The sequence below is a fragment of the Abramis brama genome (genome assembly GCF_963993115.1).
Source record: "Abramis brama genome assembly, chromosome: 24".
NCBI lineage: Eukaryota > Metazoa > Chordata > Actinopteri > Cypriniformes > Leuciscidae > Abramis > Abramis brama.
The window spans coordinates 25,267,656-25,292,007 of record NC_139986.1 but is presented as its reverse complement, the minus strand read 5'-3'; the positions used below and the strand labels follow the sequence as shown (position 1 = coordinate 25,292,007).

Here is a 24,352-nt window from a genome sequence, read left to right as displayed (position 1 = left end):
TTAGACTGCAGTAACTGACGTGGTTTTGTGTTGCTTGTTTGTTCTTGGCTCTTGAAAGTTTTGCTTCAAAGACTTTAAGCTTGTTAAAATTGATTTCGCTACTACAGTGTCACAACATTACTGTCACTGTGCAGAAGAGGCACAGTTTGAGAGAGGAAAAGATAGAGAGAGAGGGGAAAAGAGATGACCTTGACTGATATCAAGCTGTTTATTCAGCTTAGCTCATAAAGAAAAGAATGTTATTTCTTTAATAATGACAGTGCTAATAATTATTTGCATGTACCTTTTGCAGTTACAGAATTTATATAATTTTTTTGACATGTTTTTATTGATTGCTTTGAGGAAATACGTGATTTTTTTATAAATATAAAGTCACAAGATAATTAATCAAATTAATAAACACAATAAAATTATATTAAATTATAATATATTATAAAATATGAATACATTACATAAAAGTATGATTTAAAAAAATATATATTATTATCATAAAATATGTAATTACGTAATACTTAATTGCTTAATCAATCGTAATCATCATCATTATTATTTTTATATTATTATTAAATAAAATACTATTATATAATATTTAATTGCTTAATACTTGCTTTATTAAGTAATATCATAGTATTATTATTAAATAAAACAATTAAGAGAATAAATATATTTTTATATATATAAAATATATTAACATTTTATTTAATATTATTATTATTAAATATTATTATTACGTTAAATTATATTATTATTGTATAGTATTTAATATTCTATTCTATTATAATAAAGCAATTAAGATAAATAAGTCTCTGGGGTGGAACAGACTTTCACATTTTATTTTTTTCATTTTATTTTTTATTTTTTTTATTTTTATTTTTTATGGACCTTTTTGAGTCTGAAATAAAGAAATCTAAATCTTTAGATATAATGAGTCAAGAAACAAGTAATAAAAAAACCCCACTTAGTTCCCAGTTTGTTTTTATTGCTGCGTTTCAATACTAAACTTCATTAAAGCTGTCTAATAACATGCAGCAGCACAGCTGGTTAAAGACTTGAAGAGATGACAGATTAATAGGTTTTGTGTCAGAGTGCATTAGTAAGCTTCGGGAAAAACCTCAGAACCTCAAGTTATAGGAAGGCCTGAGAGAGAGGTTTGGCAGTTTACACATTACCTCTCTCCACAGAGAGTTGCTGATCCACTGGCCTGCCCTGTCATCACTGTTAGGAGTGACCTCGGCAGGGTTTTTGGCCTGAGCAGTGACCCTCAGTCTCACTGGGGCTCTCTGAAACACCTGTCGTGTTGGTGTGTGTGGATTAGCGCATTGACGTGTTTGGGTTTGGAGAAGGATAAAAAAAAAAAAACATTATTCGCAAAGCTAACAATCAAAATTATTACGTATGCATTTACTGAATAATCGACCAATCAGGAGTGAGTTTCTGTACCTCAGTGTCATCTCTCTAAATAGCTCCTAAATGTAGATACACACACTAAATGGTGACAAGGACACTATTTCATCCTTTCGACAGCCATTTATTAGCTTTTTACCTCCAGCTCTGCCATTATCTTCTCATCTTCATCCTCATCCTCTTTCCTCCCAGAAGCGGCGATGACCGGAGGTGTGGATGAAGGTCGGGGCCCGTCCGAGGTCGATGGGCGTCTCAGTTTGACGGGTGGCGTCTGGGATTGGGTCGGTACTTCAGCCTCCTCTCTGTTCTCAATCTTCTACAAAAACAACACGTGCACGAATAGGGCAATCTAAGAAACATGCAGGAACTGCAAGATATCAAGTGCAAGCAATATTAACAAATGCAGCAAAGAAAATAGCTGATCGAGTACAAAGCCAAAGTGCTCATTAATTATATTGCATCTGCTTATACAAAAGCTTTTGAATTTGTAACTACGCTGCTCCTCCTTAAAATTTTGTTTAATTCTTACCAAAATTGGCTCAGATGATCACTGGACTGAGCTGCAAAGAAATGACTGACCAGGATTTTGATACCCTTTTCTGTTCAAAAGATATGATGATGTGAAACTAACAATCTTGACCCAAAATAGATTAGATGCTATATCTTGGCAAAACTTTAATCTATCAAAACAAAACTTGGTACACTTGAATAGCGCCATGATCTGAGGGTACATGCCAAATTTAGGAACAGCGCCACCTACAGGACATGAGATCTGAAAAATTATTATTTTTGCAGATTCCTTGGGCCATGCTGAATTTGATTTTGCCAGGATCAGATGAATCACCTGTCCGCCATTTTGAAATTTGTCATAAATTTCGATATTTTTTGAACACTGACGCATTGGTTCAAAAATTGGTACACGCAATCGACAGTGTCTAAAATTTAAAGACAGCGCCACCTAACGTTAAGAAGATATAAAGCTTTATACAAAAACACTGAAAATTGTTGTTCACCTTCACACTCTTGTTTATGGTGATCACTTCTCCGCTGCTGTTGGTAGTTAGCCCAAGGCCTGATGGGAAACTTCGTCGTGGAGGAGGAGGGGGCGGAGACTTGGACGGCTTCTCTGTACGATACCGTGGCACGGTCAGCTCCCCTGATCAATCAATCAATTCAATCAATAAACCTAATCATCTGTCTATTGATCAGTCAAATCATAAAGCTCTATTGCCAAAATAAGGCAGTTTTTGTATTTAATAAAGCAATCAAGCGATATATTCGCAATTGTGAGAATCTATAACGAGTCAAGAAACACTTAAAAGCTTTAAAAATATAATTAGGCTGTAATTCAAAATCATAAGGCAGTTGTTGTAGTTCATGGTGCGGTTAATACTGTAATCTCACCCGATCCCCTGCGTGGGATGCCGTCTTTGCTGGGTGGTTTTGGTGGGATTTTGCTGGGCTGATGTTCAGGTGTTAAACTGGGGGTGGAGGATGCTGAACCGGGCGCTGGGAGGGAGGATAGTTGGGGTTTTGGCGGGACGGCCGGTTTGGTGATCTGCTTGGCAGCGAAGTCCAGATCTGGAATGGCCTTCATCAGCTCAGCTTGAGTTTCCTCCAGGAGACGGTTGATGTCCTGAGCGCTGAACTGAGTCAAACTGGCTCTCTTCTCCTCCCAGTCTCGCTCTGCAGCCTAAAGACACACACCCACATGTGATACACAGATTCACATTGATCAGCAACTTTAAATAAGTCCCACCCAGAGGGATGTCATTAAAAATAACAAAAAATTAAACAAGAGATCAACTATAAATGTAATAAAATCACAATCTTTACTAAACCCTCAAAAACAGCCTTCTGTAAATATTCATATCCTTTCTGACATCCATGCAAGCATTAATATAAAATCTAAGTGCGTTCATTACCAGTCGGACCTCCACGGACACTCCTTTATCAGATTCTCTGCGTATGGGCAGATCTTCCAGGCCGCTGGTCTTTATTGCCCCAGTGGGAATGCCGTCCAGTTCAGGCATGAGGGGATCTGTTGCCCCGGCCCCTGCCAGCCAATTTCCCAACGTGGTGCTGCCAGGAATACCACTGCCACTCAGACTGGCACCAATGCCGGAGCCAAGCACGTTAGAAAGACTTGAGGTACCTCCTAAAATAAAAAATTAATAAATTAAATTAAATTAAATAAAAATAATAATAATAATCAATCAATCAATCATCTAACTAAATAACAAATTATCCTGCATCCGTCAACCAATAAATGTTCCATATTCTCTAAATATATCAGTTAATTAAATAAATCAACAGTGCTGGGTAGTTTACTCACAAATTGTAGTCCATTACTGAATACAAATTACATGATACAAATTGTAATTAGTAACGTATCTATTACATTACACATTTTAGGTAACATAATCAGACTACTTTTTGATTACCTAACTTTTTTATCACATTCATTTGAATAGTATAATCTTGATCCATACTGATAAAAAAATAATAAGAGAAACAAAAATAAAAAAAACTGCCATCAACAACATTACGTCAGGGTTTCCCAAACTAGGTTTGGGAAGGAACTGCAGGGGTGAAAATAAAAATAAACTTAAAAATTTATGCTGCATGGCCTCTCAATTTTCCATTTTAATATGGTCACCTGACTTGTGGCTGGTCTGTGTTTGCAATTCCACAAAACTGTAAGACTTTCTGAACATATATAAGCAATAGTCTTTGTTTAGGAAGTACAAAATAAAAAATAAAAAAGAATAATTAGGGAAAATCAATGAATTCTGAATAATTTAATGCTATTGTGTGCACATTAAGTAATCATGTATTCAATAAGTAACTGTAGTCTGATAATGAGTATTTTAAAAAGCTATTTTGGGAATCTGATTACGTAATCCAGATTAGTACTACCCAGCATGAGAATCAGTTCATCAAAGAGAATGTAAAACTGGAGTTTACCTATACTAGAGGCACTCGTTAGACCAGGGTTTGTGGTATTAGTGCCCATGGAGGCAGTGAGAGTGGCAGTGCCTGATAAGGTGCACCCTAGGTCGGGCAGATTTAGAGAGGGGCTGTTGAGAAGATCTAGATCAGAGCTCCTGCTGAAATCAGCATCACTCGCGCTGGAAACTGAACTACTGAAGTCATCGGGTGTCCTCCACACACCTTCTGATACCTGCCTGTACACAAACACACACTGAGGAATTCTTTAGGCATGGAACTGAGCAGGAGTGAGTGTTTATGTGTGTGTGTTTTACCTTCGTAGAAGGGTTAGGGTATTGGTGATATTTCTGCAGCGTTTCAACAGGGCCTCCAGTCTGAGCGGTTCCTCTTTCAGAAACTTGACGGCTTCCACCTCCACCCTCAACACCACACGCATCTTACTTTGTAAATTGGGGAACTGATCTAAACACAGAAATTGTAGAACATCAATATATATATCGAGACAAGTGTAGTTCTATTATAGAGCTAATGACTATTATGAGCCGTTTTCAAGCGAATCAAAATTTTATGGCGTTAACAAAGTAATCTGATTCCCAAATGAATGACTTTTATGAGTCATATTTTTAGTGAATAAAAAACTCTGATTCCTGAGAGACTCATACTTAAGATCCAAATCTTTTTAGTAAATCAAAAATATTGAGCTTAAAGGGGTGGTATAATGCCCTTTTCACAAGATGTAAAATAAGTCTCTGATGTCCCCAGAGTGTGTGTGTGAAGTTTTAGCTCAAAATACCCCACAGATATTTTTATATAGCATGTTAAAGTTGTCACTTTTTGAGGGTAAGCAAAAACGCACCGCTTTGTGTCTGTTCCTTTAAATGCAAATGAGCTGCTGCTCCCGGCACAGTGGGCGGAGCTACAACAGCTTGTGTCTTTTTACCTCACACACACATGCACTGAAAATTTCAAAAACTTTTAGCCTTTTATGTTCAAACCGAAGTCAGACAATGATGGAGAGACTCAAGAAGAAGTGACAACATGTGGAATGGTTAGCTGGTGAATGTATGTAGCTTATTTGTAGTTATCTTCTAGTCATTGATTAGCATATTCTGTCTTGATAATCTATAAATTGCGTTCCCAGGGGCGGGTTTATGTAAATTTTAGGGTTTGTGATGTCACTAACCCGGGAGGAATGTCGTGTAGTCCCTACCAGCCGTTTGTTGTAGTCCTTAAAAAGCAATTTCTTTAAAAGAAAATATCTCCCTTTGCTTCGAACTTTGAGCGTTGTAACTTTGCAGATGTTGTTTATGCTCAAACAGCAACAGCAACTAAAGTTAGAAAAGTGAAATCATAATCAACCACCCCTTTAACCAGTGTAGTCAGACTTCCAAACAATTGATTCTTGAATCAGCTCTTTTTAGTGAATCAAAAACATGCAGCACAACCAATGTATTCTGACTCCTGAATGAATGTTCTGTTTAGTGAATCAAAAACATATTGCACAAGCGATGTCCAGTGATGTCCGACTCCTTAAAGAAAGAATGACTCTTATGAGTTATTATGATTCCTGAAGTACTTTTAAAAGCCAGTTTTTAGTGAATCAAACACATGCAGCGGAACCAGTGTACTACGATTCCTGGAAGAATGACTCTTGAGTCGATTCGTTTAAGTCAATGAAAAACGTACATCACAACCAGAGTAATGAGTCCTGAACAATTGACTCTTGAATCAGCTCTTTTTAGTGAATCAAAAACATACAGCTCAACCAGTGTAGTCCGATTCTCAAACAGATGACTCTTATGAATCTGTTTTGTTTTTTTGTCAATCAAAAACATGCAGTACAACCAAATGCAGTCTGACTCCAGAATGAATGACTCTTTTGAGTCTCTGTGATAAACATGACACCAGGATAATGATATAAATGTGTGGTTCTGTATGCTAATAATTGAGTTCACTTGTGTGCAGATTCCTCCTTTTCATCGCTCACTCACTCTTGAGGTCAGTGACGGTCTCTCCCAGTCTCCTGAGTTCCAGACTCTTCTGTTCTATTTCCTGTTCTGTCACCAGATGATGGTTAAGCCCCGCCCCCGTCCTCATCTCCTCCACAGAGCGCTCCAGATCACTGCAAGCACAGAGGAACATCAGGGGAAATAAATCATTTTTCAGTATGTGTGCAGCATTTAGAGGTTCAGCATGTGCTTGAGCTCACTGTAGCTGTTGTATAATAAGTTCTTCTTCATTAAGATAACGTAGCCTCTCTTCTTCAACAAGAAGACGCTGACGCTGTAATGGATCTTCTTGTGTCCGAGATGCCTCGATCAGACACATTCCCAAATCAGACTCCGTCTGCCTCAGTAACGCCTGAACTGAATCCTGGTTTTGCAGCTGTAAGACACACACAGACATGCAAGCTTGTATGATTGAATAAAATAATGTTAGATATGATTTGAAGGAATAGATACATTCAAATTACGCACTTTATACAGTATACATTTCCCATGCAATTGGCTGTAAAGCTCCAAAAAAGTATGATTTATTAAAAAAGATTTATTCCTTTATAGTTTATAATAATTTTACCACAATGAAGATGTCATTGTAAGTTAGAAGTTTTGCCATTCATCTAGAGAGAAATTTCATCCCCATAACGTGCAAAAGATTAAATACACAGCAAAAAGTAGTATTTTTTAAATATAAAATAACACCAGCTATCCCCAAAAATAATACACACTAGTGCACAAAAATATGATAATAATAAACAAAAAGTATAATATCTAAATAAATAGCCTACATATAATATATATATAAAAAATGTATAAATAAATAAATCTGACATTATACTATATATATATATATATATATATATATATATATGTACACTATTTATTATTATTAATAAATACAAATTAAAAACTGAATAAATATATATTATTTTAAAGAATATTTAATATATTAAATATTTTAAAAATAAAATCTGATTAAATACACACCAAAGTTTTGAGAAAAGACAAATCCACAAAAAAGCACAGACCTGTAATTGTCGTAGTTGTGTGAGCTGTTTGCGCAGTTCGAGTGTGTGTTGCTGCAGGTCAGTGAGGTGCAGCTGCATCTGTGAACGGGACATTGCTATTGGCTGACAGACTCCAGTGGGCGGGGGGGGCATCAGGGCCAGAGGCGCAGACGGTGATGACACTACCAATCCACAGCAGCAAAAGTCACACATTAAACATAAAACTTATATAAAGACGTGAAATTTGATTTAAAATGTACTGTAATGGTGAAATCTGATCATCCATAAGCCTATAAGTCATTCTACTTTAAACTCAAAAGGTCTAATTTTCATATCAATCACAACAGAACAACAAAAGACATCTGATTCTTTGTCTTGATTTGTACAATATTAGTCACATCCAAAAACAAGCCCAACACAACTCAGTACACACTCCATCTACGATACGTTGTATATTCATGCAACATACATTCAAATTTAGACCCTTATGTTTGCATATACATTCACATTGTCATATAATCTCTGATGTATTAGATCCTTTTAAGAACTGGAAAAGGAAGAGAAAACATTACACTGACATTCAAGAGTGTTAGTGGGAGTTTCCACAAACAACAAAAACATTCCGGGATAATCCATAAGACAGACATATATGCAGTGCTTATAAAAGCGTACACCTCACTGGACTTTATGTGCTACATAATAATAATAATAATAATCATTATGTATTTAACAATTTTGTCACTTGTCAAGACAAAGTGCTTTACAATTCTAAATAAAAAATGAAATTAAACATAAAAGTCGAAGAAGGAGAATACTTTTTATAGACACTGTATATACATAGACAGAGGGTTTCCAAACTCCAGGATCTGGGATCCCTGAAAACAAACATTCTATACACACTCCTGACGCAAAATTGCAATGCACAAATCGCAATGCAACACAATCTGTAATGCAACAGATGTAGGGGAAACCGACATACAACCAGACATACAGTAATATACCTTTTTTCTTTCTAAACCTTCCAGCTGAAATAAATAAAATATCACCAGTTAACTGTCCCAAAATAATACACTCTAGTGTACAATAAATTATAATAAATAAATAAAATATAATATATACATACATACATATATTATTATGACAATATAATATGTCAGATATATTAATTATAAATTATAATAATAAACATGATATAACATAAATAATAAAAAACATTTAAAAATCTATAATTAAAAATAATAATGTATTTATTATAATTAATAAATGATTTCATATTTAATATAAATGGATACATGTCCGTCCATTTATAATAAATACTATATATAGTCAGATTTATTATAAATTATAATCAATACACAAAATAAAGACCATAAATATAAAATAAAATACAATAAATAAATTAAAATATTACAAATAAATATTAATATAAATAAAATATTTTAAATTGTATATATATATATATATATATATATATATATATATATATATATATATATATATATATATATATAGATTTATTATAACAATATAATATAAAATAGTATGTCAGATGTATTTTAAATTATAATAAATATATATAATAATATAATATAATATATAATATATATATAATAAATACATTTAAAATATATAATTTAAAAATAATATATATAAATACATTATTAAAATAAATATAAATATTAAATAAATAAAAATAAATACAATATCTAAATAAATATACATTATTTAAGAATATAATATAATTTAATATAATATAATATAATATAATATAATATAATATAATATAATATAATATAATATAATATAATATAATATAATATTCAGTATTAAATGTTTAGAAGACCTGACATGAACTAACACATTTTTCAAATTAATTTACATTACTGACACTCAAATCATGAACTCAGTCATGGACTACTGCCATAAAACACAAATAATCATTAGCTAATGTAAACCAATCCAAATGAGCATCATTATAATACCGATCATACTGCAGTCCTCGAGGACTAGGCCTGCTTCTATCGTTTAGATAAGCATTCTTCAGCGCACCGCACAGTTGTGTCTTATTAACACCATGCATGATTCACTCATTTAATGACCTGTTAATTGATACGCCTATTCCGCATCACTTAAATTCTTGCGAACATAATTAGTTTAGTAGCAGCTATTCTAAAGCACAAACAGTTCAGGCCTTGTTGAGACATTACAGTCACCTATTGATGTCAATAAGATTCATTTATTAAACTGAACAATGCTCATGCATTAATATGTTCAAGCATTAATATGATAGGCCTATGTCATCTTAGATATTTAACACTATTTTAACAGTGTTTGCCACAAATGCTTAAGCCATATTCACACACATTCAGTATAGTACTCACTCTCTGGTGCAGAGCAGTCGCTTGCTGTTTCTGCCTTCTCACTGCAAGACAAACATATTAAACACATCTTCATGGAGCGCGCACATACACCATTTACACGCTATTATAAGTTGCATGGAGGGGCATTAGTAAAAGAACCACAATAAAATGAGTGTTGACAGCTTTGACCGTCATTGAAAAGTTTCAGGTTTGATAGTGATATTCAGTGGTATTGAACTGAAGATCAGATTTCTTACGGGCTGTCTGGTCCACGGGTCAAAACACTCTGAACCAGTCCGGTTAGACTGGCTATCTGCTTCTCCATGGCCTCCATACGATCTCTAAAAATACCAAATACCATTATATACATACAGAATTAGTCAAAATTAGGGTTGAAGCAAACCATGCTGAAATATGAAGCCCTAAAGGGACAAAAAATTTAGATGGGAGGAAAAATTATGTTTTGCGTTTGCCCCATTTGCATTTGCTCACAAAACGTTTACATTCTATTGCAAAACTTTTTACATTCCCAGAGGATTTTTACCATTATTGGGTGGTTGTGTCCACACACTACCAACACACATTTATGTTCAAACACCATGTAAAAGTGAATTTTGCATAATATGTCCCATTCAAGTGGTATGACTACCAGCTATTTTGGCCGTTTCAGGAGAGTAGAATTGACTCTTACCTGGTTTCTTCGTTTCCAGGTAATGTTGAGCCGTACACTGGCATCGGCCCTCCGTCTCCTCCGGGGCCCCCAAGCATACATATCTGCTCCAGAGGTGGTCCTCCCGGACGATTCTTGGGGCTCTCTATGTACACAGTGCCATCTTTACGAAACCCATGTCTCCCAGGGGACCCTCGTCCTGGGTGACTCCCGTACGGATCCCTGCCATCAGACAGTTTCTGAGGCGAGGCTGGAGGTAAGGTGCGGAAACCCATAGTGGCATATGGATCTGCGTATATGGGACCACCAGCCCTGTAGAGGGCGCCCTCGAGCTCACACTGTAATGCCGCGGCAGGGTATCCACCAATTGAGCGTACGGATCCACGGCGGTAAGCCAAAGCTTGCTGTGAGGCCACGCTGAGCCGAGGATCCTGGACCAGCGTGTACGGGTCGGCGTATATCGCTTCGTTTTTTAGCAACACCACGCTCTTCGATGATGATGTTATTTCCTCATCCGGTTTCACATCACGGCGTTCCAGAATTGCACTTGGGGAGGAGCAAAATGCAGGGTGGGCCTGCTGGGGGGCGTGGCCTCCTTGGTGGGCGTGGTGTTGGTGCTGATAGGGGTGGAGCTGTGGAGACTGATGCGGACCCGCGTAAGAGGACGGACGCCCACCAGTGTAAGAAAGACGGGATTGGGAGCGCGACGGAGAACCAGAGGGAGAAGAGGAAGACGGGAGTGTGTTTAATCGACGCGTGGGAGACGATTCCCTCGAGGTGTACACCAGCTCTCTCTGGAGAGAGAGACGGAATGGAAAAGAGGAAGACAGGATGAAGTAAATGCATATGACATGTGACAAGATAAATTCACAGCATCAGAACAGATTTGCGCTACTGCATGTTTTCTCTGTCATACACACACACACTACTGCATGTTTTCTCTGTCATACACACACACACACTACTGCATGTTTTCTCTGTCATACACACACACAACCGATTCTTCATCATGATCATCATCTCTTTATCTCATCATTATACTGTGAAAATGACAGAAAAACAATGTTAAAAAAAGTATCTTATGCTCATCAAGGCTGCATTTATTTGATCAAAAAAATCTATTAAAAATAAATATTTTTTCAAATGTAATTTATTTATGTGATCAAAGCTGAATTTTCATCATCATTACTCCAGTCTTCAGTGTCACATGATCCTTCAGAAATCATTCTAATATGATGATTTGCTGCTCAAGAAACATTTATTATTATTATCAATGTTGAAAACAGTTGTGCTGCTTAATATTTTTGTGGAAACTATGACATTTTTGTCAGGATTCTTTGATGAATAGAAAGTTCAAAAGAACAGCATTTATTGAAATTAGAAATCTTGTTACACTTTTTTAAAATCAATTTAATGAATCCTCCTTTCAAAAAAATGTACTGACCCCAATCTTGTTTTAACGGTAGGCATAATAATAATTAACTTTGTATAAATAACAATTTATGAAGAAAATTCATATCTAAAATAAAAATACACACTTAATTTATGAATATTTTTTCCCATTATTTAATCTTTTTACCAAATAGTTGTTTCTTTTTTGTTTTTAGCTACCTACATTTTGGCATAAAATAAATGATAAAGTGTTTGTTCCACAGCTAACAGATGTGTTTGTCCACTGTCCCACACACACACTCACCCGCAGGTCTCCGTTGGAGATGTGTGCGTGGTGTACGGGGTGGGCTGCGTGCTGTGCGTTGTAGTGTGTGTCTCGCATCGGAGCTTCTCTGCAGTAGATCTTGATGAGGCAGCGGTCGTGAATGTCACGAGGGTCCTCCAGCTCATAGAAGATGTTGCGCGCCTCGTCCTTGATGAGGAGAGCCGTGCCGGGCGAACGCAACGCGCCCATCGTCAGTTTCTGAGGGAACATGTGCACGATGAGTGCGTGAAGCGTCTCCATGCTGGTCAGCTCATGAGTGATGTGCACCCGCCGCGTCTCGTCGCCAAACTGCAAAAACAACACCGCTAGAAAAAAGACCAAAAATATATATTTAGTTTAAATCTGATATTACAACAGCCATACAACAGCACAACTGTGAGTCTGATGTTGATTTAATAAACAAATTATTTATCCGTGCACATCATTAATAATTTTTTAATAGATTATAAATAATCTTTAATCAAAATAAGTTCCCCTCCCTCTTGCAGCGACATCTTTGATGATGTGTTTACTGGTGAGAGGGCGGGGCAACCTGTCACTCACATGAGATCCACCAATAGCAAACCACAACCATCCAATCAAATCCCCATTGACAAGTCCCGCCTTACATTTGTTCTTGTTCCAGAAGCCGTTTCACTCGGATATACGTCAGTGGGAAGAAAACACTATCACAACTTTTGTTTCATGCCGACTTTAATATTGACTAACTGACATTTCAGAAACAATATGGACAGCGGCAATGAAAACTATCACATAACTGTAAGTCTCTGTTACAAACAATAGACAACTGAAGAGATACAAGAGTGAAATGCTCTGCTACACAAAATATTGAATGCCACTTGTCCAGTCATATTAGTCAAATTAACTGTATATAATTGATTTTGTCAGACACAGTCTAGATAGTTGCATAACTGCTAAGAGTGTAAAAACTCCAGCCAGAACATTTACCTAAATTAAGCATCAAAAATGGCTCATGCAGGAAAATAAATGTATATTTATGTAGACACTTCTTCTAGATTCCCTGAGAATCAAACCCATGACACTGATGCTGCTATAGCACCATGCACTATATTTTGACCAATATTTCAGTCTGTTTAAGAGTTATGCATTTCAATTGTATACAAAAAAATTAATAAATTAATAAATTAATACTTTTATACAGCAAAGATTAAATAAATTTACAGCAAAGACATTGGTAATGTTTACATCATTTATAATGTTACAGTTTCCACAAAAAATATTAAGCAGCACAACTGTTTTCAACATTGATAATAATCAGAAATGTTTCTGAAGGATCATGTGACACTGAAGACTGGAGTAATGATGCTGAAAATTCAGCTTTGATCACAGGAATAAATAAAAAAATATTTAAAATATATTAAAATAGAAAACAGCTATTTTAAATTGTAATAATATTTCACAATATTACTGTTTATACATGTCTTGGCGAATAGAGAATTACTTAAGAAAGTAAGACTTAAATCTTAAAACCCAAACTTTTGAACAGTAATAAATTAAGAATTTTAAATAAATGTGAAGTATTTGCTTATAATTAATTAAAATGAAATTAAAACAAAATGTATAGGTTTTAAGCAATATAGTATGGTAAATGGCAAATGCAAAAATTGGCAATTTTATAATAAATCTAATTAAAAGTAATATAATACATATTTCTAATTTAAAACATTTGTTTAAATATGACTTTTTTGAGCATATTAACAGCAATACTCACTTCAACACCTACATCTCAGTATTTAGCGTTAATGTTCTTCCAGAGGACTGACAATGTGAACTAAACCCTATATGGAGGTTAGCTAATTAAAATTGAGCTCATTTAAATACTGGTAAAAAAAACCCAGGTCAGATAGAGTGGGTAAAATCACATGGTGCAAGAAAGCTTGACTAACATAAAAAACAGAAATAAAATGGCATACAAGTGTACATGTGGCACTGTATATCCCACCTGGTGCTCTTAGCTTGGCTTGGCTGGGCGATCGTGCCAGTGGAAGACTCTGTCTGAGGATGTTGGAGCGACTGAAGCCCAGCGGCAGCTCAGCGTCGGCCATGCTTTCCAAACTCTCCGCAGACGCATAACAGAGTCGCCCTCCTGCCTGCTCGCCCAGCGACTGTTGCTGGAGCCCTGCTGGGCCCCGAGGAGTCCTGGCCTGCAGGAGAGGGAGGAACAGTTTTACAAGGGTAATGAATGATACCTCTGTGATGGGAAGGCAAAAGACCGTCTAGGGAAAATTAGGATGTGTGTGTGGAGTTGCTCTCAAGTAGTGAAAGGAAACCCATGCAGGCAAACACATTCTCAAATCATGCTGATAACATGATCATATCGGCTCGACTGCTGCTGTCACTGAACCAAAGGGACACAAACCAAATATGAAAACATTCTTAAATTCATAGCTATTGTTATACTCATATAGACTTACACTATATTGTGTACATTTTTTTGAGAGACATTGTCTCTTATGCTCACCAAGGCTGCATTTATTTGATCAAAAATATAGTAATAATATTGTGAAATATTATTACAATTTAAAATAACTGTTTTCTATTGTAATATCTGTTAAAATTGTATTTATTCCTGTGATCAAAGCTGAATTTTCAGCATCATTACTCCAGTCTTCAGTGTCACATGATCCTTCAGAAATCATTCTGATATAATGATTTGATGCAAGAAACATTTATTATTATTATCAATGTTGAAAACAGTTCTGCTGCTTAATATTTTTGTGGAAACCGTGATATATATTTTTTAATTCTTTGATGAATAGAGCGTTAAAAAAAACAGCGTTTATTTGAAATTTTGTAACATTTGAAATTTATTTACTGCCACCTTTGATCAATTTAATGCATCCTCGCTGAATAAAATTATTATTATTTTTTTTTTTAAATGAAATTGAGCCCAAACTTTTGAACAGCAGTGTATATTGAAACAGAAAAAGCCATTTCAAAAATCCATTTGAAATGGATTTTAAAATATTTAAAATATAAAATAATGTATTTTCAATCACAAATCATAATAAAAACTAGAGCTAAAATTGAAATAATATGATACAAAAAAGCTAGCTTACATGTTCCAGATATGTCCTAAAATAATAATCCAAATTGTCAAACAGTTTAACAGACAGACAAAAATCAAAACTCAGAAAAAATGTTTCTACTCACACCAATATCTGCTTTCTAAATCTTAGTAACGCACACGTGGAGGTCAGAGATGTGGCTGGACATAACAGTGAAAGTTTGCAGTCATAAGACACTTTCTTGACCACACTCTTCCTGCACCTCTGATTGGCTAAGACTATGGCTATGATCAGTATTCTACCCAATCAGAATGTGTGAAGTCTTGACTGACAGGACAGATGTTTGCAGCTGTGCCCCTCCATGCCGAATGCCATGGGTGTTAACGGTCCTGAAATGCCATTCTCCTGAGAGATGTAATCGGGAATGTGTTACAAGTTTCAAACATCTATTTACAAACCAAATAAATGTACCAGTTTGGCGATATATTGCAGTTATGGACATGATTCTGGTGAGACTGCACAATGCTAAAGCCTCAGCATCATTGATTCTCTCATCTGTCTCTATGGGCTACAGGTTAATGGCTTCACAATAAGTGTGAATTAACCTCATTTCCCTTTAATAAACACATTAATTAGCATGACAGCATCAACATGACAGCTCTCATTGATTGAGAAGTCTGGGTGTGTGTTTATGTGGCTAGAGAGGGAGGTTTGCTATTGACTTGACAACAACAAGGGAGTGTTTGATCCTGTAAAATATCAAATAATAGACAGATTCTATCATATTTGATCAGGCTTTTATGGCTTATGAAATAGTATAATATGAAGCTTTCTCGCTCATGACAACTAACATCTGCCACTCCAACACCAGACACACAACAAAGTAGCCGACAGACAGACAACACGTCTGGACTTTTCCTGGAAACTGAGATTTACAGACAGCATAGTGGGAAGTCGAGGAACTCAGTCCTTGTAATATTGATCTAGCTGTCATACGGATGCAAACTTGTTCACCTCAGTCAAAGGCTGCTGATCGATTGATCATGGGAGGAAAATGTTAATCCAGGACTGACATCTTAGGCCCTAGTTGTGTGCAGTGTGTCAGACCTGTAGGGACTTGATTTAATATAAAGAACTGAAAGCTCATTCAATAATGCAAATGTGTAATGCACAAAAAATATACATGTACACAATGTAAAAAGTGTTCAGTTCACTTTTAGTAAACCCGTTGCCTTAAAATTAAGTAAATAAACGTAATGCTTAATTGAAAAAAATAAGTTATGATGGGTAATGATGCTGAAAATTCAGCTTTGATCACAGGAATAAATTACATTTTAAAAAATATTCACATAGAAAACAGCTACTTTAACCTTTAATAATATTTCACAATATTTTTTTTCTTAATAAATGCAGCCTTAGTGAGCAGAAGAGACTTCTTTCAAAACATTAAATCTTCCCGAACTCTTTTGAACAGTAGTGTATCTTAGTCCTGCTAACACTGGGTCCTTTTTAAAATATTTTATGGGATTTTTTACCTTTAACATGATTTGACAGTGGTCAACAGGAAACAATTTAGAGACAAGGGATTCAGGGATCAAGAAACGAGCCTCAAACTCGGGTCATTTGCACATAAGCGCCCCAGTACGATATAAACCCGCGCATTAATCTCCAGATCATTGGCCACATCCCCGGGTCCTTGAGCAAGACACTTGTCCCAGCTATAAATGCATTTTTAATTGCCCAGTATGAAATGTCTAAATGGCAACTAATTATAAAATGTTGAATTTTTAAAAATCTATTCATTATTGATATCCACTATTAATATTCAGAATGTGAGAAAATCCAACAGCGATGAAAGTATCATGGACAGTTCTCTTGTAGTCCAGCATGAGCTCATTGTTACACCTGGGGCCAATTTAACTAAAGCGAGCCATGCTTTTCCACACACCAGAACCTGTCAGAGAGCTTACAATTGTCATCCAAAGGAATAGACATTGTCTGCAGGGACAGAGCAGACTAAGAAAAAGCTGAAGGTACGTTTTTTGCTCAAAAGAATCTCAGGAACACTTCAGATTTGTCACGTTCAGCTCTCCGGGGAGTTGAATTCGACTATTAAGGCTATGTCTACCTTCATCTTGTTACAACCGGAACTGGCATTTTCATTGCAAAATGCTCTCCGTCCACACTAGCGTTTTCCAAGTTTCTTTTACACACTGAAATGTTGAAAAATGATTAAATCATCTTACTGTGCATTCGTAAAACATTATTACACGGCCCTGTGGAATACTTGATTCTGATTGGTCAATCACACTATTATTCCCCGATAACAACCATAACACAGGCTCATCTGGGTCACTGAAGCCAGCGCTATGCGCTTGCTATAGGAAAGTTTTTTCTTCAAGGAAGTTTTGAGATTGGTGAACTAATAAAATATTTAACCTCTCCTTCACATCAGGGTTTATTCTGCAATAACAACCGGCTGGATGTACATTATCACTTACATAAAAGCTCACTGAGATGATCCCGAGAGACCAGACATAATACAGTTCTCATGCTATTCTCCTGGCACCGGCATCATAGCAAAATATCTCACCACTTACTGGTGTGTCCAGATCGCACTTAATCGACATTACATGTATGATCTAAAACGCAATTGCTCTCATTCAAGTATTTTTGTCTTGTTTTCCAGTACAAATATTTAAACATTCTTTACTTGAGAAGCAAACTGATATCAGATAGTAAGGGTCTTGACTCAATATTTAAAGAACTCTTTATGCCGAAAAGGTTCTATATTAGGAGAAATGTCTCAAATAATTGCATAATACTCGTGTTTAATGGGTTATTTAAATTTTTTCACAGAGAGGGCTTAGATTAAGCCAGGATTAGGCCTCAATTAGGGCATTTAAGTAGCTTTTATTAACGTGCCTATAAACATTACTGGTGTGCATCGTGAGTCAAAACAATGGCAGTGACATATTTTAAGATATTTCAGTGCAAGTTGCTTTCAGTTAGCAATATAAATCATTTTAGTCTGGGACTATCTTAAGCCTTGTCTGTGAAATCAGGGGAGTATGTTTAAAAAAATTATTAAAACTAAATCCATAAAATGGTCCCATGATATGATCCACGAAAAGGTTGTATATGCCTGAAAGAACTCTTTAAAGTTCTCCATAGAACCTGTACTTCTAAGAGAGTAGAGAAAAGTAATGCGTTTTCAAATATAACCGGATTAGAGTAGACGTAGCCTAAGGCTGTACGGCTTGACCAAATCAGGCCCAGGATGCTCTGTAGGGTTCTTTAACACCCGTCCTTTCTCTCTCTCTGAGCCTGTGAAAGGCATATCTCAGGTCTGGAGGAGTTCCAGGATTGTTTCAATGCCAAAGATAGGAGATACAGAGCTGCTCTCACTTCTCACATCTTGAAGACCTGCAGAAGTCCCCAATGTGTCGTAGGTTGCATTTACAATAGAGGTGAGTCAGTGCACTGGAACCTTGTGGAGGAGTTTGTCTTGAAGGTGGATTTCCAGGAAATGCATAGAGTCTATAAATAAATAATTTGCCATATAGTTTCCACGAAAAATGTTCCAAAAGAGCTGCTGGCTTATCACAGTATGCACTGACTGGGGATCCTTCAGGAATCATCGCGCACGCTTTAAAGCTAAATGTTACTCCCAGTGAGGAATGATGGAGCAGCATTTCACCATTCATAGACCAGCTGAAGTATGGTACATCACAATATATGCGCACAGTGCACTAAAACTAAACGATGCATGACACAAAATGGCACTGAATGAATGAAATATATGAATTTCATTAATTCAGTGCCATTTTGTGTCATGCATCGTTTAGTTTTAGTGCACTGTGCGCATATATTGTGATGTTTTGCATCTGAAATTTTCCTTGAGGATCATTAAACCACACAAACGTACATGCAGAAACACGGATAAACATGCATGCACATACATCTGGAGAGGGAGAGACATCTTACCTTAAAACTCCAGTAATGTGGTTGCTAAGAGAATTAAAGAGGGACAGAGAAGAGAAAAAGTAATGAGTTATAATGCATCTGTAAAATAATATATGATCAATAAGTCATGACATATGTTTTTACATTACTTTAACTCAAAATAAGCCATTTTAAGTCAGTTTAATGTAATTTAAGTTGACATGACTTAAACATCCAAACAAGTTGATTGTACTTAAAAATTTAAGGCAGCAACTTACATTCATTTAAACACATACACTAGAATTTATAAGTTTGGAGTAAAGAATGCTTTAAATTGATCAAAACTGACAGTAAAGTCATTTATAATGTTACAAAAGATGTATAATCTTTCTATTCATCAAAGAATCCTGAAAAAAAACTAACAGTTTCTACAAAAGTATTAAGGAGCAGAAATGTGTTCAACATTAATAATAATAAGAATATTAAAATGATTTCTGAAGGATCATGTGACACTGAAGACTGGAGTAATGATGCTGAAAATTCAGCTTTGACATTAAAGGAATAAATTATATTTTAAAATATTTTCCAACACAAAGCATATACAGTACAGTAGTCAACATTTGAAGTGGATCAAAAAAGTTAATCAAAGTATTGTTAAAAATTCATGTATAACTTTGATGAAAGGTTTTTCTCCACTTCAAATGTTGACTACTGTATTTTAAAATGTAATAATATTTCACAGTAATTCTGTTTTTACTGTATTTTTCGATCAAATAAATGCAGCCTTGGTAAACATAAGACACTTTTGCTATTTGCCAATAGAACCAATGAGGAAGTCCCAAGAAAGCATTTTTAAACATATTCATACTCATATTTCACACAAAAGGTAAGAAAAGTTCTTGATTGTGTCAAAAACCAAAGGCCATTTTTTTTTGCATGAAGGAAATTGTTTTTCAGGCTTCCAACATCACATTTACTGATCTTGAAACCAATTATGTGACCTTTAGAAATAACCAAGCAAATATTAATGCTTTCAACTGTAAATAAATGTACTTTTCTTAAACTTTATATCCAAAACCAATTTCAGTCTTTTAGCCAACCATCACACACACATGATTGTGGGTTATTATCACTGACAATGATAGGTAGCACACATCTGTGCTAGACGGGATGTTATGCAACCCCTGGATCTGGACACATCCTGATACCATTTTTCAGTTTGGACACAGCCAATTTAAACCATAAAAAGTGCATCTTTCATACTGGTGGCATCTCAAAACATAATTAAGTGCCTACAAAACATTTCTGCCCAGACACGTTCAATTGTTCGATTTAATTGTCCTAAAATGCTGTCTAGGTCACTACGTTCTGAGATACTATTTAGCTAATCGCTAAGACCAGCAAAAGTGTGTGCATCAGAGCATAACGCAAATGCCAGAAGCCACTTCTTAATACACTAATTCACACGTCAGAACACACACATACAGCAGCAGAAGGCTTTTAGTTACAGTAACTGTAGCTCAGAAATGAGATGAAGACCCACCCTGACCGACACAACAAGCAAGCCCACCTTCCTCTCGTCACATTTCTGTCTCTCTGTCTGTTTATGTCTTAGGTTTGCAAACATACCCACACAGACATCACTCTCTCTCTCTGTGTGTGTGTGTGTTTCTCTCTCTCTCAGACACACACACACACAGACACTGCGGCAGGCCACACCTGCTTCTATACTTGCATGTCATACAACCACCTACACCGTTGCTATGACGACACAGACCTCTACAACATCACTACAATTTAGCATACATTAAATTCAATGTCCCTATTTACTTCCAGAAACACATTCCTGATGTTATCATGCACATTTCATCTGTGCAAGCTATTCTACATGAAGAAAACATCCAAAAGGCCTCAAACTAAGAAGATGACCAAGAATTATTATTATTATTATTATTATAATTATTAAATAAAAATGTATGCAAAACATAAAATAAAATTACCTTGGAACTGATTAGAACTATAAAAAGTAAAAAAATAAATAAATGAATAATAATAATAAAAAATAATTTAAAAAAATAACGATAAAAGTAAAATGCAAATGTGACCCTTTCCACTTTACTTTTGTAAAACACATTCCTGACTTACTGTGCACAATTCATCAGTGCATATTATTCTAGATGAAAAAAATGTCAAAAACCTCTCAAAATAATAATAATAATTTTTGTTGTTATTAGTGCTGTCAAAGCAATTAATCGCATTTACCATAAAAGATAGTAAACTGTATGTGCATGTATATCTATCTATCTATCTATCTATCTATATATATATATATATATATATATTTATATATATATATATATAAAATGTACACATAATATTATATATTTACAAACTTTTATGTTAGATGCGATTAATCGCGATTAATCGATTTGAGAGGACTAATTATTATTACTATTGTTATTGTTATTATTAATCATTATTATTATTATTATTAAATGAAATCAAAATATTTATGTGAAACAAATAAAGAATTACATCTTAAAGTACAACTTTAAAAAAAATATATAGTTCAAGAAAAAAAAAAAATTCTTGAATATTCATTTTCAATAATAAGTATGTCAAAATACAGAAGTCAAACGGTATGTGCATGCTCATGCTTTCAGATCCCACCATAATACATGTTCATACACACACACACACACACATACATGCACTCACACGCACACGCACACACACACACGCACTCACTACTGGCACCTGATTACTTCCTCAATGAAACATCAGGCTGTCAGTCTCTCTCTCCCTCTTTCTTTCCGTTCACTGTGGATTTCTCATGTCCTCATAGACTGATGAAGGCGTGATAGCATCACTAATTAATTCGCTCTATTGTCGGTCGACTCTCTCCTGCTAGTTCTCCGCTCCTCTTCTGCACTTTCTCCATCTATGGACTCTAATAACCTCTTAGTTCCTCTCACTCTACAAAGCCAACAATGAAATCATAATTGACCCTATTTTCTTTAATACACGCTCCTGGTCTTACTGTGCACGTTCTTCCAAAGAAAACGCTTTGTCATCATAATTGCCTATGCAAAACAAGTTTCCCTTTTGGCTAATTGTTAAATGTTGTTGAACTAACTAACAGCCAAATAACCATTTAGTCATTGTACTGTTGTAATGCATGAAATCTGCCAATATTAATGCACTAATTTAATGCCTGTTAACATTAAGGTTATTGCAATAAGACTGAAAAACAATACATTTTAAGAAGCATTACCATTGGGATACGTGAAGACGATCGGGAGGGTGAACTTGACCTTCAGCCTCCACGTCCCAGTCAAAAAGCCTCCTCAAAAGTGTGTGCCGGTGGAGTTTCAGGAGGGGATCAGACTCCCACAATCCACTGCAAACTCACATTCTGATACAGTACGTAAAATCGACTCCTGAATGATAAAGCCAAATCCTGCCCTACGTGTTCTGTCGTTTCATGCACAAACGCGTCACGTTATGGAGGTAAAAAGAGAATGGCGTGTCATGTTGTCTCTGTCCTTCAGTGGTTTTCCTCCCTCTCTGTCTCAGTACGCTCCTGCTATATGCCAGCTAGCTATGTGATATCATCGATTTCCCTACATGGTCTCGGTTGCCATGGTAACGGTAGACTCCCTTCTCTCTCTTTCTCATTCCAGCGGTGTTTGGAGACGGTGGATGCAGCCAAATGGGCAAACATACTGAGCAAATACAAGCAAGGACAGATAGATTCCAAGGAGGTAAAAAAGAAAAGAGGGAATAGATCACGAGAGAGAGAGAGAGAGAGAGAGAGAGAGAGAGAGAGGAGAGAGAGAAAGAGAGAAAAGAAAGGAGGAAATTACAATATGGATTTACACATAACTGCAAATATAAGCTATTTGCTTTTGTAAAGACAATTAAAGTGCTTGAGCATTCGAAAGTTCCACTTTCATGATGTCAGGCTGTTGTTGGTGGTTGCCAGGGTGTTGCTATGCGGTTTCTATGGTATGTTAGAATGTTAATGTTATTGTTAAATAAAACAAAAGGTTAAGTTACATTTTGTGAGTAAAAAAAAAAGATCAATTGTCTATTGTCAATAGTGCAATGTAAAAATCACTCCTCACACAGGAGTCACTTTCAATCTAAGAAGCTTCTATTGGTCAGCGCAGCGAAGTCATGTGACCAACTTGAAAATGAGCGGAATCTGCCAGGTGAACTTTTTCGCTCTTATTCGAATCTCGTGAAATGACCGGATTTCAACCGCAAAATTTTGCCAATTAATGGAAATTGTGATCGCACCTTAAAAACTATTACAAATATTTTTGTTAATTGAAATAAAGCTGAAATAAAATAAAAATATTAGATGAAAAACTTAAACGAAATAATTTGTTTAAACTTTGCCAACTAACTGAAATAAGTTTAAGTAATAAAATTACTAACAGAAATAAATGACTGCAAAGAGGAGGAGGAGGAGGATGTTGAAAGAGATGATTAGAGGTGGGAGGAAGTATGACAGACAGAAGAGAAGAGAGGAACAGAAAAAACCAGGACAAAAAAAAAAAACACGACCAGCTGAAAAACACTAATCAAAGGCCTTTTCAACATTTACACATCATGATGATAGAACATAAAACATTCTTAGAACATTGATGCTAAGCAAGTGGAGGGGAATTGAGTCGACACGGACCCGACACACAGGTACAATCATCAAGGCTCAACATATCTGGAGCACTTACTCTGATCACTAGACCTGCTCTGTTGACACACACACACTAGCGCCGTGTTGAGGAGGATATACACACACACACACACACACACACACACACGTTACCTGCTGCTGCCGAGCACAGTTAGTGTTGACCAGCGTAGCGGCGTGTTAAGGAGGGTACACACACACACACACACACGTTACCTGCTGCTGCCGAGCACAGTTGGTGTTGACCAGCGTAGCGGCGTGTTAAGGAGGGTACACACACACACACACACACACACACACGTTACCTGCTGCTGCCGAGCACAGTTGGTGTTGACCAGCGTAGCGGCGTGTTGCGGAGGGTATTTGTTCCTCTGATGCTCCATGTCGCTGCTCTTGTGGAGTTTAGCGAAGGCCTCCATGTCGGGGTTGGAGAGGCGGCGTGTGTTACTGCCCAGAGTGTGATAGCGCCGCTGATATTCTGCATCTTCCCCACGCAACATCACAAGCACTTTATCTGCACAATTTTTTCTTCTAGTTCTCCCTCTCTCCTTCTCTGTCGCAACACTGTG

General features: G+C 36.0%; 1 protein-coding gene across 1 annotated transcript in view; it reads right to left on the bottom strand.

Annotated features, from left to right (window-relative positions):
- srcin1b (SRC kinase signaling inhibitor 1b) overlaps window positions 1-24,352 on the bottom strand; it is a 51,485-nt gene that overhangs the window by 10,947 nt on the left and 16,186 nt on the right. The window contains exons 2-17 of the mRNA XM_084102500.1: window positions 24,089-24,347; window positions 19,127-19,150; window positions 14,074-14,275; window positions 12,090-12,415; window positions 10,415-11,187; window positions 9,981-10,064; window positions 9,745-9,785; window positions 7,385-7,545; window positions 6,566-6,741; window positions 6,348-6,478; window positions 4,671-4,818; window positions 4,372-4,592; window positions 3,330-3,562; window positions 2,809-3,097; window positions 2,418-2,560; window positions 1,544-1,720 (exon numbers count right to left, since the gene is read on the bottom strand). Coding sequence (XP_083958626.1) covers window positions 1,544-1,720; window positions 2,418-2,560; window positions 2,809-3,097; window positions 3,330-3,562; window positions 4,372-4,592; window positions 4,671-4,818; window positions 6,348-6,478; window positions 6,566-6,741; window positions 7,385-7,545; window positions 9,745-9,785; window positions 9,981-10,064; window positions 10,415-11,187; window positions 12,090-12,415; window positions 14,074-14,275; window positions 19,127-19,150; window positions 24,089-24,283 — 3,324 coding nt within the window. The 5' untranslated portion in view covers window positions 24,284-24,347. The remainder of the gene's footprint in view (window positions 1-1,543; window positions 1,721-2,417; window positions 2,561-2,808; window positions 3,098-3,329; window positions 3,563-4,371; window positions 4,593-4,670; window positions 4,819-6,347; window positions 6,479-6,565; window positions 6,742-7,384; window positions 7,546-9,744; window positions 9,786-9,980; window positions 10,065-10,414; window positions 11,188-12,089; window positions 12,416-14,073; window positions 14,276-19,126; window positions 19,151-24,088; window positions 24,348-24,352) is intronic.